General features: G+C 44.6%; 1 protein-coding gene across 4 annotated transcripts in view; it reads left to right on the top strand.

Annotated features, from left to right (window-relative positions):
* The window catches only part of mid2 (midline 2), a 110195-nt gene that overhangs the window by 79817 nt on the left and 10511 nt on the right, over window positions 1-19867 (top strand). For 3 of the 4 annotated variants that reach the window (XM_062560605.1, XM_037460560.2, XM_037460559.2), the window contains 7 exons: window positions 126-191; window positions 1510-1605; window positions 8323-8430; window positions 10477-10625; window positions 11500-11627; window positions 11745-11888; window positions 16980-17141. In XM_062560605.1, the coding sequence (XP_062416589.1) occupies window positions 126-191; window positions 1510-1605; window positions 8323-8430; window positions 10477-10625; window positions 11500-11627; window positions 11745-11888; window positions 16980-17141 (853 nt within the window). The remainder of the gene's footprint in view (window positions 1-125; window positions 192-1509; window positions 1606-8322; window positions 8431-10476; window positions 10626-11499; window positions 11628-11744; window positions 11889-16979; window positions 17142-19867) is intronic. The other variant, XM_037460561.2, reaches the window with a different exon arrangement.

The following is a 19867-nucleotide window of genomic DNA, read 5'->3' as shown; positions in this document are numbered from 1 at the left end:
AGACTTTTGTGCGTTCAGGGCATGTCCGTGCGTGCGTGTGTGTCTGTGTGCGTGTGTGTCCGTGTCTGTGTGTTTCCGCGTGCACTTATGCGAGTGTGTGTGTGTGTGTGTGTGTGTGTTTGTAGGCTTATCAGGTGAGCCCGGGCAGAGTGTCAGATGCGGTAATGGAGGCTTCAAAGACAAGCGCTGCGGTGAGTTCCCTTGCTGCCTTTTGCCACCCCCCCCCCTCACCCCCCCATATCCCCCACCCACCCAATCGCTGCATGCAGGCAGACAGGCAGGCACACCCACACACACACAGGTAGACACCCGGATGGATAACGGATGGGATCCAGGGGGGGGGGGGGGGAGGTAAGCGATCAAACGGACACCAGGCAGAGGGCAGTCACACGGAGACGTGGTCAGGAGCTTCCTCGGCCCAGCTGCCTCTGGCTTGCATGAGCAGAGCCTCCTCAAAACACCCGCCGCTTGTCTGCTGCTTTGTTGTGCTGCTCTCTTTGCGGCTGTGGCTCTTGGTGGTGGTGGTTGTGTTGTTGTTGTTGTTGTTGTTGTTGCTGCTGCTTTAAAGCCCATCGCCGTCGACGCCATCGTTGATTTGCTTCCTTTTGAGCGGCAGTTCTATTTCTGTCTCGCCATTCATCTCGTGCTGTTTGTGCGTCTGAGTGAATTTATTTGTTGAATGTCTTTTGCTTAGCATATGATAAACAGCTACAGATATCGGATAGTAATCGAGTGTTTGATCAGTGGGAGGCGCGGGTTGACGGTTGAGGTGTTTAGTCCGTCACGGATCATCAGGCTATAAAGTATGACAAGGTCAAGCAATTAAATCACTAGGAATTCCATCGTGGGATTGAAATGATTAGTATATTTTGCTTCAAATACTGATCTTTTATATATACGCTATAGAATGTAATGTGTTTTAATAACGTTTTCCACCTCAAATGAATTGTGACTAATTTAATGAACTACTTGAAACGTCCGACCTAAAAGATATAATTGTAGCAGGCAAAAGTAGTTCAGTTGTGTCTTATTCCGCTTTGATGTACGATCTAAATGATGACCACTTATTTAGTTTAAAAGACTAAATGATTGTCTTGTTGCCCCCAAAAATGTGTTTGTAATTTTATTATTCATAATTTATAATGATATTTATCTGTCAGTTCCTCTTGTAATGTAATTTGGTTTTCATCGCAGTTTCAGAACAGCACTACAGTTACAAATCCTTCTACTTTTCAGTAGTTTTCAATGTTATTAGAATATGAATTGCTACTTTGTGTATGATGTTGAGGCACTGATATCACAGATTCACTAAAAACATCACATCCTAGGGCATGCAGTCACCTTATCCATGTCACAGATGTATAGTTGTGGAAAACACAATTGCATGTTAATATAAATAAAATAATATCCACTATCAGGTCAAATGTAACCCATCCCATAACCTGGCTTTTTTAAGTCCTGTGTACTAATGATTGTCCCTGACTGTGCGCTCCTCCTTCCTCCCCACAGCAAACCCTGGAGAACAACCTGACCAACCTGGTGAAGAGGAACAGCGAACTGGAGAACCAAATGGCAAAGCTCATCCAGATCTGTCAGCAGGTTGAGGTACGCCACCTGTCGCTGTGTTTGTGTCCTTAGCTGCAGGAGGAGAGGTTCAGTGCACATGCATGCTGGCGATTGGAGGGCATTACCCATGGAGTCCAGTAGAGGGCGGAGCCTGTGTTAGTGTTAATGACATGTGATAAATATGAAATATTCATGTGGATCGTTTATGTTTGCATTTGGGCCCTAATTGAAGAAAAAGGAAGTGGGGCATTTTAAATCGGAACCACCATGGATGTGAAGCCTGTGTAACATCCATGAAGCCACTACAGGCCCTCATCCAGCACTTCAAACGCGTCACGCTTCAAAACCAATCCCAAAACCCTCTATGGTTTCAGTTGTATGGTTTTCTGACCACAGCAACACGGAGGGGAAACGCTTTGTGGATTGAGGCCTTAACCTGCATGAACCGCACAGGGAAACCACGACCAGCCCCAAACCTTTCCCTGTTATTGATTGTTTGCAGTCGACTGCCTTTGCTATTGGTGACTGCTCTGATGCCCGCGCCTTTTACGCCTTGTCTTTGACTTTGGAACATTTCTGATTAAAGAAACACACGGGTAGAAATTGGACTTTAATTTATTTCCTCCTCGGTTGCTTGCTTTTCTTGTTTGTTTTTTTCTCTCACTCCTCCTGGACGAGGGTCGTGTTTTTGCCGGCAACAAAGTGAATGCTCTGGGCGCCACCAATCAACTATTGAGTAGTCTCTGGACTAAAAAATGAATTTCAAGTCCCTATCTGGGGTTCCTTCAAGGTCAGCAGTACAGCACGTTTTTTCTGACAATATAAAATGAAAAAACACCAAATGAAACAGAGCACATACAACTATAAGGACTTAAAAGTATCTTTCATCCCCTTATTATTACAATCAGTGGGACGTTTTTATGCACAACGATCATCAGCGGATACCAGTTGCTTTGTCAGTGGCCTCTTGCACTGACTCCAACCATGACTCAAGGACAACGGATGAGCTCACGTGGCTCTCAGCCGCCCCTCGAGGGGCAGTTGTGTAATTCAGACAACTTCATTGGAATGACCACTACACTGTGGACATAGCTTCCACCAAAAGCACTTGTGCACTAAACTATTACAATATGATGCATTTCACTGTGTTCAATGTCATTGTCCCAACTGTGTCTTGTGATACAGGGAGGTTTGCTTTTTTTTCCAACTCGTACAGGAAGCATAAGCTCCTACTTCCAAAGCAGATAAGATTATCTGGGAAATGACATACATCTTCACAAGCCGCTTTGATTCAGTGACAACCTGGAAGGAGGGAATATTCCAATTGGGCCGCTCCTGTGATTTAATGGAGTTACCTGCGTGAGTCCAGCCAGAGAGGACTAATGCTTTGTCACCAAGTGTTGGTCTGCGCCGCATCGCCATTGTGCGCGTTCACAAACGCACACAAAACATCCGACTCTCTGTATCAACCCACCGGCTCTCAATAGACGCCGTCATTTCTTTGTGAGGGTGGACATTAGCAGCCACAGAGGGAAGACGCCTTTTATGGCGCCGCGCTCACTCTGCGTGCTGTTCGTTTCTTATTATTAGCGAGCCTCACTCCGGGGTCCGTCCGTGAGCAACACCTCATGCGGCTTGCTCACCCAATCAAAATGAAATGAGTGTTTCATCAAGTACAGACAAACAAGTTTGTCAACAATGCATGGGGGGGGGAGAAATAAAAAAAAGTCTTATCTTCCTATTGTCTCTGTCTGCATACTAATGTTGGGCCACCGCCGACGAAATCAGCGCAATCTTTATCCATCAAAAATAAATAAAGAGCAATTGCATGCGTTGACTCATAAGCAAATTATGAAAAATAAACTTTGCCCTCCCTGTTGCACCCATTCATAGATATTCTCCTGTGTGATGTCCATGTGGGTGATTCAATTATTGACATGATGAATAAGCTGAAGAAGTGTTTCCACGTAAATTCACATTAATGTGGCCCTTTAGAGTCAAGGAGAACAGTGGAGTGGACGACAGATGGGAAACGGTGGAGGAAGAAGGAGGGAAATCAAAGGGCAATATGTGGAGTGCAGGATTGAGAGGGCAAGCGGATGGACCCGGGGGTTGGCGTGACAACCAATGATCTCCTGGACTGAAACAGATACAGGCACTTTGCAGAAGAAGAGACTAAGCAATAACGCAATCCAGCACACACTGGGTAGTTTAAAAATGTCTGTGCAGTAAGAAATCTCTGAAGGGCTTTGAACATGACCCGGTTTCCTCTCCTCCTTGTGTGCATTATTTTGTACTGGTGCCGGAGACATGATCAAACACCGTGTGAGTCAGCACCCAGCAGCGATCGGCCCGGTTCTCCTGGGGAGCTCTTTGGGGAGGTTTCATCTCTTCTCTCTCTGTAGAGATGACTTGATGAGGAGTGGGATGTGTTTCTGCCTTTGTAAGGCCTCTCTACCTATTGCATCATCCGGTGTGGGATTGTTGATGCATTTAATGACAATGACAACAACAAAACTGAAATGAAAACAGAAAGATCTTTGCGACGTTAGCCAAATTGTGCCTGAACATCTTTCACTTTCAGCCAATTGCTGAGGCAGACAAGCATATTCACGTTTGCTGGAGCCAATGCTGCTCTCTTCTTCTTCTTCTGGACCATACGACCTGAGGGTGGGAACAGCCAACGTCTTGATCTCTCCGAGCTAAATGACTAACAAAGCTGTGTAAAGTGACTGCGTATCAGGATTGATGCATAAAAATGGAAAGAATCCCATCAAACAGAAGTCCACTGGGTTTAGTTCTCAGACATGTATGTCTGCTTGCTAATCATTGAGCTGTCTAGGGCGATGTACCAATGGATCCCACTGTGTGCAGAGAATAAATGGGATGGCGGTAATGCTGCCTAATCCTTTGTATCGGGTCTCATCTCGCCTCTCTTTACCTTTCTACCAGAGCTTCGGCGAGATCCAAGGATTGTTGTTTGTCTATGCTTATTTTTCCTAATCCACTCGCGGTTCCACTTTCAGGCAAAGATGAGCATCAATGGCATTTACTGAAAACAAAATCCGGCCTTAATGCAGCCGTCATCGTTTGCCTTCAGCAGATGGCAACGCCATGTTTTCATTTGGGAAATGATATATTTCTCTGATTTTATTAAGTATTTATGATAATGTCCCATCTTCCATCTGTTGGGTCCATTCATTCTAATGAGGCAGCAGCAACTCTTTCAGCCGAATGCTACTGACAGCATGCTAACATGCTCAGATCTAGCGAGTGCACCATCTTAGTTTGGCAAGATAACATGTTGTACTTTGCACACAGTATGTAGGGCTATGGGAATGTCGTACGTGTTTTGCAGGTGTTGGACAGATTTATATTTGGGCTTCTAGATGACGGTTCGGGGTGATCATCAAAGTCTTTACTGAGGAAAATTTGAATGTCGTAGATGTGGAGGTCACAAGAAAGTGTAAAACGGTGACGTGACTGACGCGAGAGGATCCTAAAGTTATGTGGACAACTGTCATGGCAATCTATCTTATGGTTTTTCTGATATTTCAGCAGATGGATGTGGTGCACACGTCAGCTGTGTGCTAAAAAGACTGCATTATTTAGGTGTAATTCCGAACACACACTATATATAACTATAGAACCATTATTCATTGATTAATTCTATATCAGTAAATGTATAATTATATTTTGTCGGTTCACCTCTTTCTGACATGGCATCCATTTCTCACAGATTCCTTTAAACTATCCATAAACCCCCTCTTTTGCCGTGGACGGCATCAGAGATAAGAGGGGGGGGGGGTACGGGGGACTCGGGGAAGCAGACAGAATGGAGACTAGAGGTGTGATAGAAAGGAAAAAAAAGTCAAGTGGAATCGGATGCAGGAGAGGCTGATTGGAGGGGAGTGGGCTCAGACTGGATGGGAGATGGGGGGGGGTTAACAGCTGCTGCAAACTGGGACCGGTCCTCCCCTGTGTTTGGAACGGGAGCCACTTTGGCGAGAGTGGGTCATTTTGGGAGCCGTCCACGCGCGTTGTCTGCAATTGGTACTCTGGTCGTCCACATTATAATATTCAGAAACCTTCGTCGTTACTGGCTTTAACGACACACGGTGGGTGTTTAGTGGCGACTGTCAGTCATCCGAAGCCACAAAACAAATGTGGCCTCGTGGCTCCTTCGATTTCACTTCAGCTTGTAAGTCAAAATATGAGATTTCATCCTGACATTCTGCTGTAGCTGGACCTCGTGGCGTATGGCAGCATTGGGGCTCAGTGCTGTCTCTCCGGAGAAGGTTCGGAACGGACGTTTCAAATCATCATTCTGCTGACAGATTGCAATCTGTGGCCTTCATTGTTTCCTAATTATTTAGATGGGCTTAATTAAACTATTCAGTTGCTTGCTTTGTCTGCATCTCCTTACTGAGTGTAATTATGACTGCTGAGGATGAGACCTTTTTTCCTTTCATCTTCTTATTGGGCCGGGGGGGGCATATGAAACAATAAGTGGATGGCAAATGCGTATACCGTGTTGCGTAATGTAAACAATTCATGAATCTTAGATTCACATGCCATAGAAACACGACGGTCTTGTTTTTTTACTTTGGGCTGAATGGTCCCAATATGAAATGGCAATCCCAATTGTATGTAAGATGTGTCATAATCATAAATAACATACCTCCATCATGCTTTCTGGTATGTTCAATAAGCACAGCAGTTTGTATCTTTTCTTCAGTCGGTTTCAGGCCGTCTGCAAGCTGATTTCTAAAACCCTCCTGATAGCAGGGACAGCTGTAAATGTCTTTGGCACTGAAGGAGTTTTCAACCTGATGAATAGGGAGATCCACTTCTAGTGACCGTGTTTGAGTAGTCGGGAGGGGATCGCAGTGTCAGGAGCTGGCAGAGGAAGACGAGGAGGAGGAGGAGGAGGAGGAGGATGGAGATGGAGATTGTTTCCTTAACTCTAAGCAGCCGAGTATCTCCGGTTTTAATTCACAATGATCCTGGACGGCTGCATTTATCCTGCTTAAGTACTAACCTGCAGTCATAAGATTGCTCTTTGCAGAAAGAATCGGGCTCGGTGTGTGTGTGTGCGTGTGCGTGTGTGAGGAAGAATAAAGAGGCTTACGTGGATTGGTGCGTTGTAATGAGCTTTGTGGAGTGATGATTGGAACTTGGGGGTAAATATTTTAGAAATGTAAAAGTAGGTGACTTTTTGTCTCACCTATTTTGGGTTTTACTCTGAATTAGAAATGAACTATGACCTTTTTTTATCCATAAAAAGGCTAAATTCACATGGTATGGTAAATGTTAACAAAACCTTTTAGTTAACACTGAGAGCTGTTTCCTCTTTCTTCAATCTCACTAGCAGTTATTAACAAGCGCCTCCAAATCCCAAATAAGGGACTTTGTCAGATCTTTTGCTTCAGTTTTCCAGAAGCTTTCAGCAATCGGCTGTGTGCGGGGAGAACAGGTCAGAGCGGTGAAACGCTCTCTCTTCACAATACACGATGTTTGCATATTCAGCAGTACTCTTTGCTCCAGTCAGTGCCTTTACAGAAAAGCCCCCGCAGTGCCTGTGTGACAATAAACACGATGGAACTATTGAGGGCGATAAAGCAGCGGTGCTGTGGTGAACGCCGGAGGCCTTCAGGGCAATTGTTGGTGGTCAGCCTCTGCTGGGTTTGTTTGTGCATTTCCCCTTTTCTGGATTCTTCTGACGCTGCCTGTGTGCGGGGAAAGCGCCCCGCAGTCATGGCGCTGGGTCGCACAGTAACGTCTGGACTCGATGCTTCGAATTGGCTCCCGCGGACCAAATAATGGGGACTACCTGCCGAGTGTGAAACCCTGTCGCGACTCCATCTGACGTGGTACATACAAACTTTTCTTTACAGCACAAAGTGTACACTTACCTGGAGGCCATGATGAAAGTACAGCTCTTGGAACAAACACCTCTGGTCGGTGTGATGTGCCCATGTAGGATTTATATCACATTCAGAGAAATGTGTTTGCAACAACCCCCCCCTCCAGCCCCCATTTTGGCAAAACTGTGCAGTTGAGCGTTTTCAGTGTGTGACACAAAACAACACAGTATCAAAGTTCCTGGCAGGTCATTTAGTGTTAGCCTGAGGCGGTGAACTGATGATGAGTTGCCCTGGCAACTTCGGTACCCTAAAATAATCACAGAATCTATTAAATTGGCGCGGACTTGAGCAAAATCGGTCTGTGACTTAATGAGTGTCTGCAAAGCTTTTCGGAAGCCTTTTTAATGAAGAGTTGAGTATTCTGAAATTTCGTACTTAGTGAGATATACATGTTCTAGAATGATGTTTGATAAGAACAATAAATTAATTGAATCCAGCAGCAAGAAAGAAGCATTTAAGAGGATGACCAATTATTTAAATGAGATTTCTTGTCACCTTAAAGCCCGTCAGATCAGTGAATCTGCTGTTTGCATTTAATGGAGCCTCCGATCCGTTTATGCTTTGTCATTTCAAAAGATTTATTATCTATCCAGTGACAATGAAAGATCATCTCATCTCACATCAGTTCTAATCCAGGACCACATCTTGTTAGAGGCAACTTTACCTTGTGTGCAGGACTCCGAATGAAATGGAAAAACAAATGGTCTTCTCTGTGTGTAAGTGATCCAATGGATCTGATACGGCTTCCAATCCAGAAATCTGACAAAGCTTCCTACCAACCGAGTGGCAGAAGCCTCAAGTTAACATGTGTTCCTGCTTCTGCTTACAGGTAAACACAGCAATGCACGAAGCCAAGCTAGTGGAGGAGTGTGATGAGCTGGTGGAGATCATCCGCCAGAGAAAACAGGTCATCGCTGTGAAGATCAAAGAATCAAAGGTAAGATATTACCAGCATGCCTTGGTCCTTTTTTATTTTCATGTTCGTCTGGAATTATGACAACGGATGGTTTCAGTAAGTTAAAGCTACATCGACCATTTATTTGGACCTAAAGGGTAATAGAGACTAAATATAAAAGTAGCTGTATCTCAGTTTTACATTGATAACAGTAGGATGTTGGGTCTACTTTATTCAGTGTATCAATTTACAGGTGTGTTCTCTGCCTTTTGAAGCAGCCAAATTGACAGTAACACATTTGAGGAACAGCTCTGTGCCTACCTTCATCCAGGTCTCTTAAAGTTGTCTGAAAAGGCGGCCTCCGTAGGCATCACATGGACCCCTGAAGATAGACACGCCAGGAAAAAAAGGGCCGCAATGACCTCTCCCACACATGGGCAGCCAAGCTGAATGTGTGTGTGTGTGTGTGTGTGTGTGTGTGTGTGTGTGTGTGTGTGTGTGTGTGTGTGGAGAGTATCTGAGGTGGGCCTGAGAGGCCGTAGTGAAGTGGCTGCAGGACTCGGCGATGTGTGGACACACGCTCGTGCCTTTACTTGCGCTTTGTTGCCCTCTGAGCCCCGAGGGCTTCAGGCCAGAGGGAAACTCTAAATCTCACCCTCCCAGAGGTGAGGATTTAAGTGCTCGTGGGAGATCCTCTGGGGCGGCAAAAGAGCTTTGTCGAAGGATGAAAGATTTCCAGACACTGAGCACGAGGGCAGAAGTGACCGCCGACAAAGAGCAAGGCTCGTTCTCTTGAGGGTCCGGGGGTGTAAAAGTCTAGTAGCGGGTAGAGGGGGTGATGGACGGAGGAAACAGAAAAGTACGCGTGAAACACAAAAGGAGCACTCGAGTGATGTCAGCAGATGAGGTGTTAGTATTTGGAAGTGATGGTCACATCCAGCTTCCTGCCGGGAGCAGAAGTTATTGGCTGAGCGATAAGAATCACATTCTAAACATAGTTTGAAAATGTTCCATGGGCCCAACACTTAAGCTTAGGATTAGACTGTTATTCTTCTACTTTAGAGGTGCGACACACACACACACACATATATTGTTAGAGAAAGAGAGGGAGAGAGAATTTATTCTTCATTTTAAATGTTTCTGTTCTTTCTAGGTTGACTTTGGTGTCCAGACAAACACCAGGTTGTGAGCTGGTCCTGACACAATACTTCATAATACAACTACTTGACCTCACTGTTTGCCATTTAAACGTTCAAAGAGGTTTTGTTCAGTCATCTTTGCTGAGCGGCTCCCTCGCTGAGGCTGCTGTTGAATTCTCAGCCTGGCTCACCAGCAGCCTGTGGAGAGCTTCATCAAACTAAGGTCATTTCAGGACTTGGGGACATGAGCCCTAACAAAGTGGATTACTTTAATTCAAATAAGAATTGCATTGGTTACCTTCTGCTCATATCTTAATCATGTAAGAGAACAGGACAAAACCCTGTGTGTGTGTGTGTGTGTGTATGTATGTTTGTGTATATAGAGGTGATGAACTCTCTCTAAGTTTGTTTTTAGTGAATCCATCGCAGTTTCAAATCCCTTTATTTCCTGCATTTTTCTCTTTTAAGTAGTCCGATAACAAAGCATTATTCTATTCACCTCTGCCCTCCTAATATGTAACTTGCTCATGAGGTCAATATGAGCACAAGGAGCCAATGCTTCAACTCGGAGCGAACCAGCAGGACACTGTGCTCTGCGTGTGAATGGCTTTTCCTGTCACGTTGTCTATGGGAATTCTCCCAAATGCAATATAGAAGTTTATTGTTGAGTGTCTGACAGCAGCCAAAAGGTGAAAGAAGCTTTTATGAGATTTTTTTGAGGAGCGTGTGGAACATTTTCTGCTAGTTTCCTTCATCACATGAGCTGTTATACTGCCCTGGGCCTGCTGATTCTACATGAGGCGTGATTTGCAAATAATTCTGACAAGCTAGTCACTCTATCTACGCAGAAGGGTATGATTCTACAACAGTTCTTTTCCCAGGCTCAGACTGATCAAACGGTTATAACAGGTGTGTCGTAACACGGCGCGTATCTCCGTTTTGGTTCCAGGTGATGAAACTGCGCAAGTTGGCTCAGCAGATTGCAAACTGTCGGCAGTGCCTGGAGCGCTCCAGTGCCCTCATCACACAAGCGGAACAGAGCCTGAAGGAGAATGACCACGCCCGCTTCCTCCAGACCGCCCGAAATGTGGCGGAAAGGTGGGTTTCGTGGTGCACCGGCACGCACACACAGTGGCATATTGGAATTTCCCGTTTTTACGCCATTGATTGATGGACCTGTTGCATATCCACATCATCAGGTTACTTATATTATGTTTAAAAAAAACACACACAGGAATGAATGCAGTGGTAAGACACAAAACCGCTAAAGCCCTACAGTGGGTCTGCTTTTCGTTTCCATGAAATCCAATCTTGGAAAGTGATTCAGCTGGTGAATCAGCGTCACATCTCCCTCTTTAGCCTCAGCGATCAATGCCAGGCCTCTGGGTGAGGATTATCTGTCTTTTACGTGGCCAGTCATGCGGTTTCTCTTTTCACCTGCCTACTTCTGCAGTACCTTCCCCCTCCACCCTCTTTGCCTCTTTGACTTATCCTCTCCCCCGGACAATCTGTCGCTAGCGTAGCCTCTCTTTATTCGGCCCGTATACTTCGGCCCGGCCCGGCGCTTTATTGAGCGGCTGGTTTCTCTTCTCGGTCCAAAGCCGTGGTTGTGGCTGGCCACAGACACAGCGCCGATGCTCACAGCAGAAGTCGACACATCTTTCCACAAAGCTGCACAAACCATGGAGTCAGTGTGTCACTGTGTGTCTGGTTAGTGTCTTGATGGGTCTCTGGGAGAACGTTTGTGCTCTGCGACATGCATATTTCTATATAGTTCTTATTTCTCGCAAACCACTGCCACCTCATCCCTCCGTCAGCTCGCCTCCTTCCCCTCCTCTCGCCTCACATGTGTTGTCCTCTTTATCACCTTTCATCTTTCCCCCGCTCCGTCACCTCCGCTGCTCCGTCACGTCGCCTTCGCTCCCCTGACATTCCTCTTTTCTCGCCCCCCCATGTCCTGACCGCTACGTAGGGTTGCCATGGCCACGGCATCCTCCCAGGTACTCATTCCTGACGTCAACCTGAATGAGGCGTTTGACAACTTTGCCCTTGACTTTTCTCGGGAGAAGAAGATTCTGGAGGCACTAGATTACCTGACAGGTAACATGCATGCAAGCCTAAATGTTCTATCTCAACATATTTATAAATGTTCAGATTATGTATTATATTACCATATTCAATTGCTTTCATCATTGTTGTGATTTCCTCATCGCGCAGCGCCCACCCCGCCGTCCATCAGAGACGAGCTCTGCACCGCCTCCCACGACACCATCACTGTTCACTGGACGTCCGAGGACGAGTTCAGCGTCACCTCCTACGAGCTGCAGTACACCATCTACACCGGCCAGACCAATTTCATCAGTGAGTCTTGAGCACCTACACGCGTATGGTGTCCTAGAAAATGAGACCCGCGCTGCAGAGGACATGCACTCACCATCTGAGCCGACAAGTTCATGTCCAATTGCGGTTCCGGTTCAATAGCCAGGGGATTTTTATTTGATTTTTTTTAATCAAGGTTTGGTCAAGAGAGATCAAATACTCTGTTGCACAGTGTTTGAATACCTTAACAGTTGAAAAAACGGGCAGAGATATTTGATTTTCTTTGATTTACTCTATGAAATAATGAATTCATTAAAATGCCAAACTGGCTGTTTAGAGCTTTCAAATAAACCCTCCCATCCAGTTTCCTTATGAAGGCTCTCACATGGAGGCCTCTGATATATCATTACAGCAGAATACCTGCATGGTAGCTTCAAACGTTAGAGATCAATGGATCTCTCAGTTATAAAGAATGTTTTAATCACAAGATTTAAAGAGACAAAACACAATCTTACCTTTACAAATGAAACCCAAACTTGGCTAATGACAAATATTCACACATCACTTTTCTTACTTTATGACTTTTCCTGACTTGTGGTTCAGATTTGCTACATTTTAGCACTAATATACTGTAAATGTTGCCTCTAATTAGGAACAAAATTGAGCGCATCTGACACAAGTGAAATCTCAAAGAACGAAGCTTCACACACTAATCTCACTGCAGTAAAAAAAAATGAATTAACTGGAGCAACAAATTACTTGTATTATATTTTTAATGCTCTACACGGGGCTGCATAACCTAGATTTTCTGTCCAACCTTTAGTCTTTGTTCTCTGCCATGCTTGTATTTATGGAGGAATAAAGCTGAGACCATCTTAAAAATAGGACATACAGTACATTTCATGAGGGGATGCTTTGAAAAGATTAACTTGTGACTAGTTTTTGTTCAAGCGCTGTGAAAAGTCTCCAGAAAAAAGTCCTCGTAAAATGACTGCTTTGACCTCGCCCATTGCTCCCAATACCAAAGCTTATCTTTGTTCCAGGCTGGTGAAAATATCATGAATTATATTCAGGGTATTTTACGAGAATTCCTTAATCCTTTTTTAACACTGCCATGGTAAATGTCTGTCAATGCTTCTCTTGTTCCATACTGCACCATTTATAGCTGCAATCCTTGTCATTTGTAAGAGCATGTTTTGCGTTGGTCTGTCTATTCAGCTCTTATTTTATTTGGCTTCAAACTCCGGAACAAGAGGCTTGGAAGATGTCCTAAATTCATGCCATTTAAGTCAAACCTACCCCTATGAGCATATATAGTTTGGCCTTTTTGAAGCAAACTTTATTCAATAATCGTTATACCAGTATAAGCTACACATATGTGCAATTGTTGCCACCTTTCAAACGACATATGCATGTTAAAGATGAACAATCCTCCACAACGTGGTAACGTTTAACGTATAGTCTATAGGTCTAACTCTTGAAATGAAGTCCTAATATTCCTGGAACGGGAAAAAACTCCATCATAGATAAAGGGATAGAAAGGTCAGCGTGGAGGAGGAGAGCGACGGGAGAACAGGTGACAATCTGAGTGGATACTTATTATATAGGGGAGGTGAGAATTACCACTCACTGACATGAGGAGGATATGATTGATGCACATAACCATGCATGTGAACACACACACACACACACACACACCTGTGCCTCTCCACTCTGATCCTTTCATCAGCTCTCCTCCTCTCTGTGTATTCTGACATGTCTCCAACTCACCATGCAACTCGAGTGCCCGGGCCATTTCAAACATCGGGATATATATTTCAGCTGTGATAGACTGAGTGACTCAGATATTCAGCAGTGTGCTGCCACAGAGTCCTCTGAGGTTCACAGGAGAAAGAGAGAGACCCATTTAGCCCGGCACGCCACTTGAGTTTTCACCACAGCATTTATCTCAAACTTTAGCGCGGCTAAATGCTCCCACTTGAGCGCCATCCTTTCTTTCTTTTTCCTTTTTTTTCGTCCTGGCTTAAACCTCAGCCTCGGCTCTCCCGTGAGGAGAGGGGTCTTGTTAACCTTGCTTCTTCAGGATCATCCAAGCACAGCAGCAGAAAATAGAATCAGCAAGTAAAACCAAATGCCACGGATACAAGTAAGCTGCGCCAGAAGGCCGAATATGGCGGCAAGTAAAGATGTTTGTGTCACAGTCTAGTTGCTGGTTTCTGACCTATTTGTTCATCTGCCAGCCAACATTCCCAAATCTGGTTTTATCTTGTTCTCAGACACATCCTAGTCAGACATTGAACAGAAACGCCAAAGTGATCCAAGGTTTTCTTTCACCATACTCATTTGCACTGTAATGGTCCCGGTGTATCTGCATTCAAAATGGAGCCGTAGTTCATGTAGTAATTTGACAAGGGTTAGAAATACTGCAGCACGTGAATCCTGTTTCTTGCGTGTAACATTTTGGGATTTGTCTAGATTGCAAAAAAATAAAATGTAACATGTTAGTTAATGAGCTTAAGTGGTAGCAGAAGGAGGATTACTTTACGATTTGAGGTGCTGTCACTGTTTTGAACAGGAAAAAAACGGCTGACGTAAGAGCAACATCATTATCATCACCATGGTGGCTCCAGGGGAAAGGTCCACAGCACCTTGTTGACTCTACAGTCACTTTGTGTCTATTAATGCGTCCCCTCATGGTCCCATGAACTGACGTGGTTAAGAAGCCAAACATCCTCACTGGCGGCATCCCCATCGGTTTGCAATGAAGTCAATGAGCTTGTTCCCTCCTCTGCATGACTTCACCCTCTTTTTTTCCTGCATTTCATCCGTCTTTCATATGAATTTGTATGCACTAGGCCTGTGGTGACGTGTCATAAACAAGGCCCAATGTTTAGTATAAATCTCTCAACATGGCATTTTTCAGAGTATCGGCTGCATCAACTTTTTGGAAGAGTTAACTTTGTGGGAAACTAGGGAAACCATATACACCAAGGCACCTAAAAGATAGATGCTTGTGGGTGCATAATACTACTTTTATTCATGCACAGCTGTTCTCAAACACACACACACACACAACATACACTAACCATTACCGCTGTGTTTTGTGTGTCTGTTCTCTTCTTGTCCACATACACAAACAAGACAAATACACACAATTCTGTATATACACACACTCCTGATTTTTTGGATGCAAGACACAAGTCGATCTATTTCCCCGCTTCCTCTTTTTTTCATAGTCACTTCACCAACACACTTTGAAGTCGCAATTCCGTCAGAAGCAGCAGCAGCAGCGTTAGTGTCAGAAAGCCCCTTTTCCCTGGGAGAAGTAGCAGTATCGCTGTGTTCTGACCTAATTTGATTTTGCAAAAAGGGAGAGGTGCTACGGAGATCAAAAGCTTTCAAGATGGAAAGCGGCGTGAAGTCCTTCTACCTCGTCCTTGCCCTGTATCTCATTCAGAAAGCCCACATTACATTGTGGCATGCTTCATTTCATCAGGAAGTGGCTAAAATGGCAGGTGGCAGGCACAGTTTTTTCTTTCTTTTTTTTTTTTTGAAAGATTTCACAGTGGTTGCATATGTGTAAGAGTAGGCTGGAATAAAGTGCGGATGAATCTGCTGGCCAGCTGAGGATGCAAACCAATGTGTGTCAATTCAAGGTGTAAAGAAACCCCCTCGGTTTCTCTTTGTCTCTCTTCTGAAAGGAAGATGAAAGCCGCCGACGTTGTTTTCTTTGCTTCGAGAAAAGCTGGTGGAAATCACAGCCTTCACTTTAGCTTTAACAGTCCCCTCCCCTCATTCATTCTTAACGCTGCCTCACTTTTAAAGGCCTTATTTGCGTCCTGTGAAGTATTTATATTTACAAGCAGACTCTCGGATATTACTTATGCATGCTGTTGCCATCTTGTTCAATAATTCACAAGGCATCCTCACCAGAAGGGACGGGGCAGGCATGGCCCTGAGAGCTCGCTGCAAATCTGCAGGGAGGAGGAGAAAGATAAGACAATGAAAATAATTGTTCCTCCAACCTCAAACGTCAACTTTAGCTGGAGTGGTAGAAACAAGATGCGAGAGAACGTTTTAGGTAGGTGAAAGAAATCCTCTCTGTTCGGTCTTTAGTCACATCATGGCAGCAGCTCTCCTACTGTGTGTGACACTAGCAGTGTAATTAACCATTTGTTTTAACAGACACGTTTTAGCAATTCACCTGTCCTCTAATGGCCATTACACGCCGTGCGAAGCACAGCGGCTGCACTGACAGGCCTCGTCTATAAAGCGCGGCGGCGCGGCGCTCTCTAGCAACTGTCAAATGTTTTTTGCGATATGTGATTAAAATAAACGTCAACTCCAAAGCCATCCCAGATGAGCACCCCTCGCCTCGCGCTGAAAGTTTCATCTTCAGGACGGGACAAATGCCACGTCAGGGAAAACGCGTGTCGGCGTTAGTGTTCTCGTGTAAATCAAGACCTCGAGGCCATACAGAGCACCGCGTTATAGACAAAATCCACTCGGGCCCCGAGCTGAGATTTCCTTTTTCATCCTTCACAGTCGGCTCACACACAGCGAGACAGAGAGAGCCTGAAAACGCTGCGTTTGGCGGCAGAGCCAAGGCGACCTTTCCCAACCCGCTGTGAGTCGAATCACGGCTGAATCACAGAGTTAACGGGATCCTACATTTGATCGCGGGGGGAATTTGCCCTGAGGCGCTTACGAGAAGACACGCTGTTGCATGTTGTGGGGGAAGCCTTGTTCTTAATGGGTTGTATTCAGCTTCGTGTGCACTCACAGCGTGCCCCGCGGGGGGGGGAGGGGGAGGGGGGGCATACCACGAGAAACCTGATGGAAAGGTGAAGGGGTGGATCGGTGAGTGCACATGAATGTTGCATAACACCGCTCGCTGTGTGGTTTCCTCTTGCAGCCTGCCGACTCTCTCCGATGTCCGGAGGAGAAATTTGCATATTGCCACGCTCCGATTTGAATGAGAAAGCAGTTTTTTTTTAAGTTTTTTTTTTTGCTCTTTCTGGAAATTAATCAAACGCTTTCTCAGCGGGATTCAACGCGATTAACTTAACCCCGCCCCCAAAAACCAAGCTCGCCGACTCATGCAATGTGTTCTGTTCCTTTTGCGTCCGCCAGGTCTGTACAACTCGGCGGACAGCTGGATGATCGTGCCGAACATCAAGCAGAACCACTACACGGTGCACGGCTTGCAGAGCGGCACCCGCTACATCTTCTTCGTCAAGGCCATCAACCAGGCAGGCAGCCGCAACAGCGAGCCGGCCCGCCTCAAGACCAACAGTGAGTGTGTGTGTGTGTGTGTGTGTGTGTGTGTGTGTGTTTGAGAACACAAAGTTTGTGTTGTCTTTTGATTTACAAATGAGTGACGGATAAGTAGCGGAATTAAAACTCTCTTAGATGGTAAACTGTGGAAAATGAAAGGAGAAGCACTGAAACGTTCATTTCATGCTCCACGGGAGCTTCCTGAAATGATTTTGGTCTTTAAGTAAATTAGTGTGTGTTGAAACGTGTGAAACACGTCTTTTTAGTCCTAATAGTTATGTAATGAATCAGGAATTAATAGTTGGGCTGTTGCATCATTCAAATGTGAATATACACACACTTTCTGTCACTACACTTTTTCCTCAAATGGTTGAGATCAGACAACCCAGCTTGCTTAGAATTTAGTGCATAATGGTCTTTTATACCATTATGCACTTCTGCTTTTATGTTCCATTTAAAAACAGGGTAAGAAGTTTAACTTTTGGACAATAAATGAACAGCAGAAGTTTAGCAAGAACTTTGTGATTCAGTTTGAATCACATGACGTGAGAAGCTTACGTTTTCTTTCTCTTTCTTGGGTTTCTATGTCCATCTCTCTCTTTCTTTCTTTGTCTCAGCTGAGCTACGCAGGGACTTTGAAAAGATTGTGTTTAATCGACAACGGCATGCGTCTTTTCTTTCTTTTGTTCATTCTCTGCTGCAGAATCCTGTCCTTCACTTGGAGTGTTTATTTTTGTCAATGCGTCTTAGAAACACAGTAGAAAGAAACTGAATAAAGCATGGAGCATGTAAGGTTACAGTGAACCCACCAGGCTGGTAACATTAGAGCACATAATTAACTATTTAGAAATAATAGTATAACCAACCGAGTCTAGTTCAGGGTGAAGAGGGGCAGTATGGCCATCGCTGCCAAGTCACGTCATCTAAATATTCGTGGTCTTAGGCTGTCGCATGTAAATGGTTAAAACCTGTGATAAACCTGATTCAGGATTTACCTCAAAAGTGCTCAATGAAATTTTTAAATCTCTTTAAAAGCTAAAATGTAGCTGATTTGCCAACTTCTCTCAACGGCTGTCAGGAGTCTGGCTGTGGCATTTAGGATTAACTGTAATCTGGATACTCTGCTGGCTAAAATATGTGAGGAAACTGCAGTAGTCGCTCTAAAAACCTAAAAGCATGAAGTGTGTTTCGAGCTAATTAAACACAAAGGCATACTTAACATTTTGTCCTCTTTTTATATTCATATTAGCAATTAAATGTAATTTATTGTTATTAGCGATAAGGGTCTGTAAAGGAGTGCATCTCCTCTACTTCACCTGTCCCGCCCCAGCATTCAGCACCGCCATCTGGCACAACTGAGTCATTTATCTGTCAAATATCAGCAGGCCCTGTCCTCAAGATCCTCTGCTCCTCAGGTCAAAAATTTCATTTTTATTGCTCATGCGTGTTTCCGAAGAAGTCAGAGAAGGAAAAAAGTGGATCAAAATCATTTTGATTAGTGGACGAAATAATTCCACACATTCTTAATATCACCTGATTATATACAGTTTATATAGTGTGTTAGTATATATCATAATAATACAATATGTTAGTGGTCTATTAATACCACCCCCGAATCTCCTCTTTTACTCTGACTACCCGTCGTCTCCATCTCTGAAAGTTTGTGCTGAAGCTTGTCCGCCCACGGAAAAGATTTTAAACATGTGCAAATTAGCATTTCTCTCTGCTTTAACAGATTAGACGAGCCCTTCAAAATAACAACAACGAAAAATGATTGAACATTTTTACCCAGTTTATATGTCTTTTCTGTCGTATCTCCCCTCCTCTAACCCCTCTTCTTCTGAGAAGAATTGGAATTCAGATTAAAGTACCTAAATCTGTTCTGGTGAAGTGGCGCAGTGTTTTTTGATTAAAATTGATCACAGATGTCTCACTTTGAAGGCTCATTGAGTTTCCCTCCACACTCGGCTGTCGCTCGAGCTCCAGCGGCAAGCTTTAGAGCTGTGAACCGCCAATCCTCGCAATTTAACTCTCCGTTTCTGTCTGTGGCTACATTGGAGGGTATAGCTGTCATATATTTTTTTAAGATGAAAAAAAAACTTGAGGCTCTGGAGGCTTTTAGCCTGAGCTCATCGTATATTTCAGGCAGAGGCTTGCAAAAGCAAAGAAGACAGTGACAAGTCGCGGCGGTACGGGAAAGTTGTCTGAAGGAGTAGCTCCTAAGTACCACCCATAAACGCTGCACCGTGTGTGTAAAACACATTTGAGCAGCGCGCCGTGTCCATGTGGCACCACAAGGGCATCGACGATTAAAGTAAGTGGTTTTCGCTTGATGGCTTTTTCTCTGTAAAATACAGAATATTCAAACAGGGCGATGGTGGCGCATGGAGTAGCGTGGTGCTGCAAGGTTGGTGGTTTGAGTCCCGGCTGCTCTATGCGCCATGTGAAGACTTGAAGAGCCAGTCTGTGTTCTTGTGTAATGCGTCTCCTCTGTGTCCCTGTTGGCCGGATGTCCTCTGTTACAGACATCTCCTCCTCTGGTGTCCTTTCTTCAATGTTCATGCCATCAGCAAATTCAGCCCAGCTATTCTTCAAATACTGTACCAAGCATCGCCATAAAGATACCTGCAATAACTTGAGCTTGTAGCTGTTTGTCCAATGGCATGATAAAGGTCAGTTTCAGACACTTGCATTGAGTGGGTTAAATGTTTCAGCAGCAGAGGCCCAATTAGCCCCAAAGACCT

Source organism: Pungitius pungitius, chromosome 2, assembly GCF_949316345.1.
Source record: "Pungitius pungitius chromosome 2, fPunPun2.1, whole genome shotgun sequence".
In the NCBI taxonomy this organism is placed as follows: domain Eukaryota; kingdom Metazoa; phylum Chordata; class Actinopteri; order Perciformes; family Gasterosteidae; genus Pungitius; species Pungitius pungitius.
Note: the sequence above shows the minus strand (reverse complement) of the source record. Positions and strands in the feature narration are given on the sequence as shown.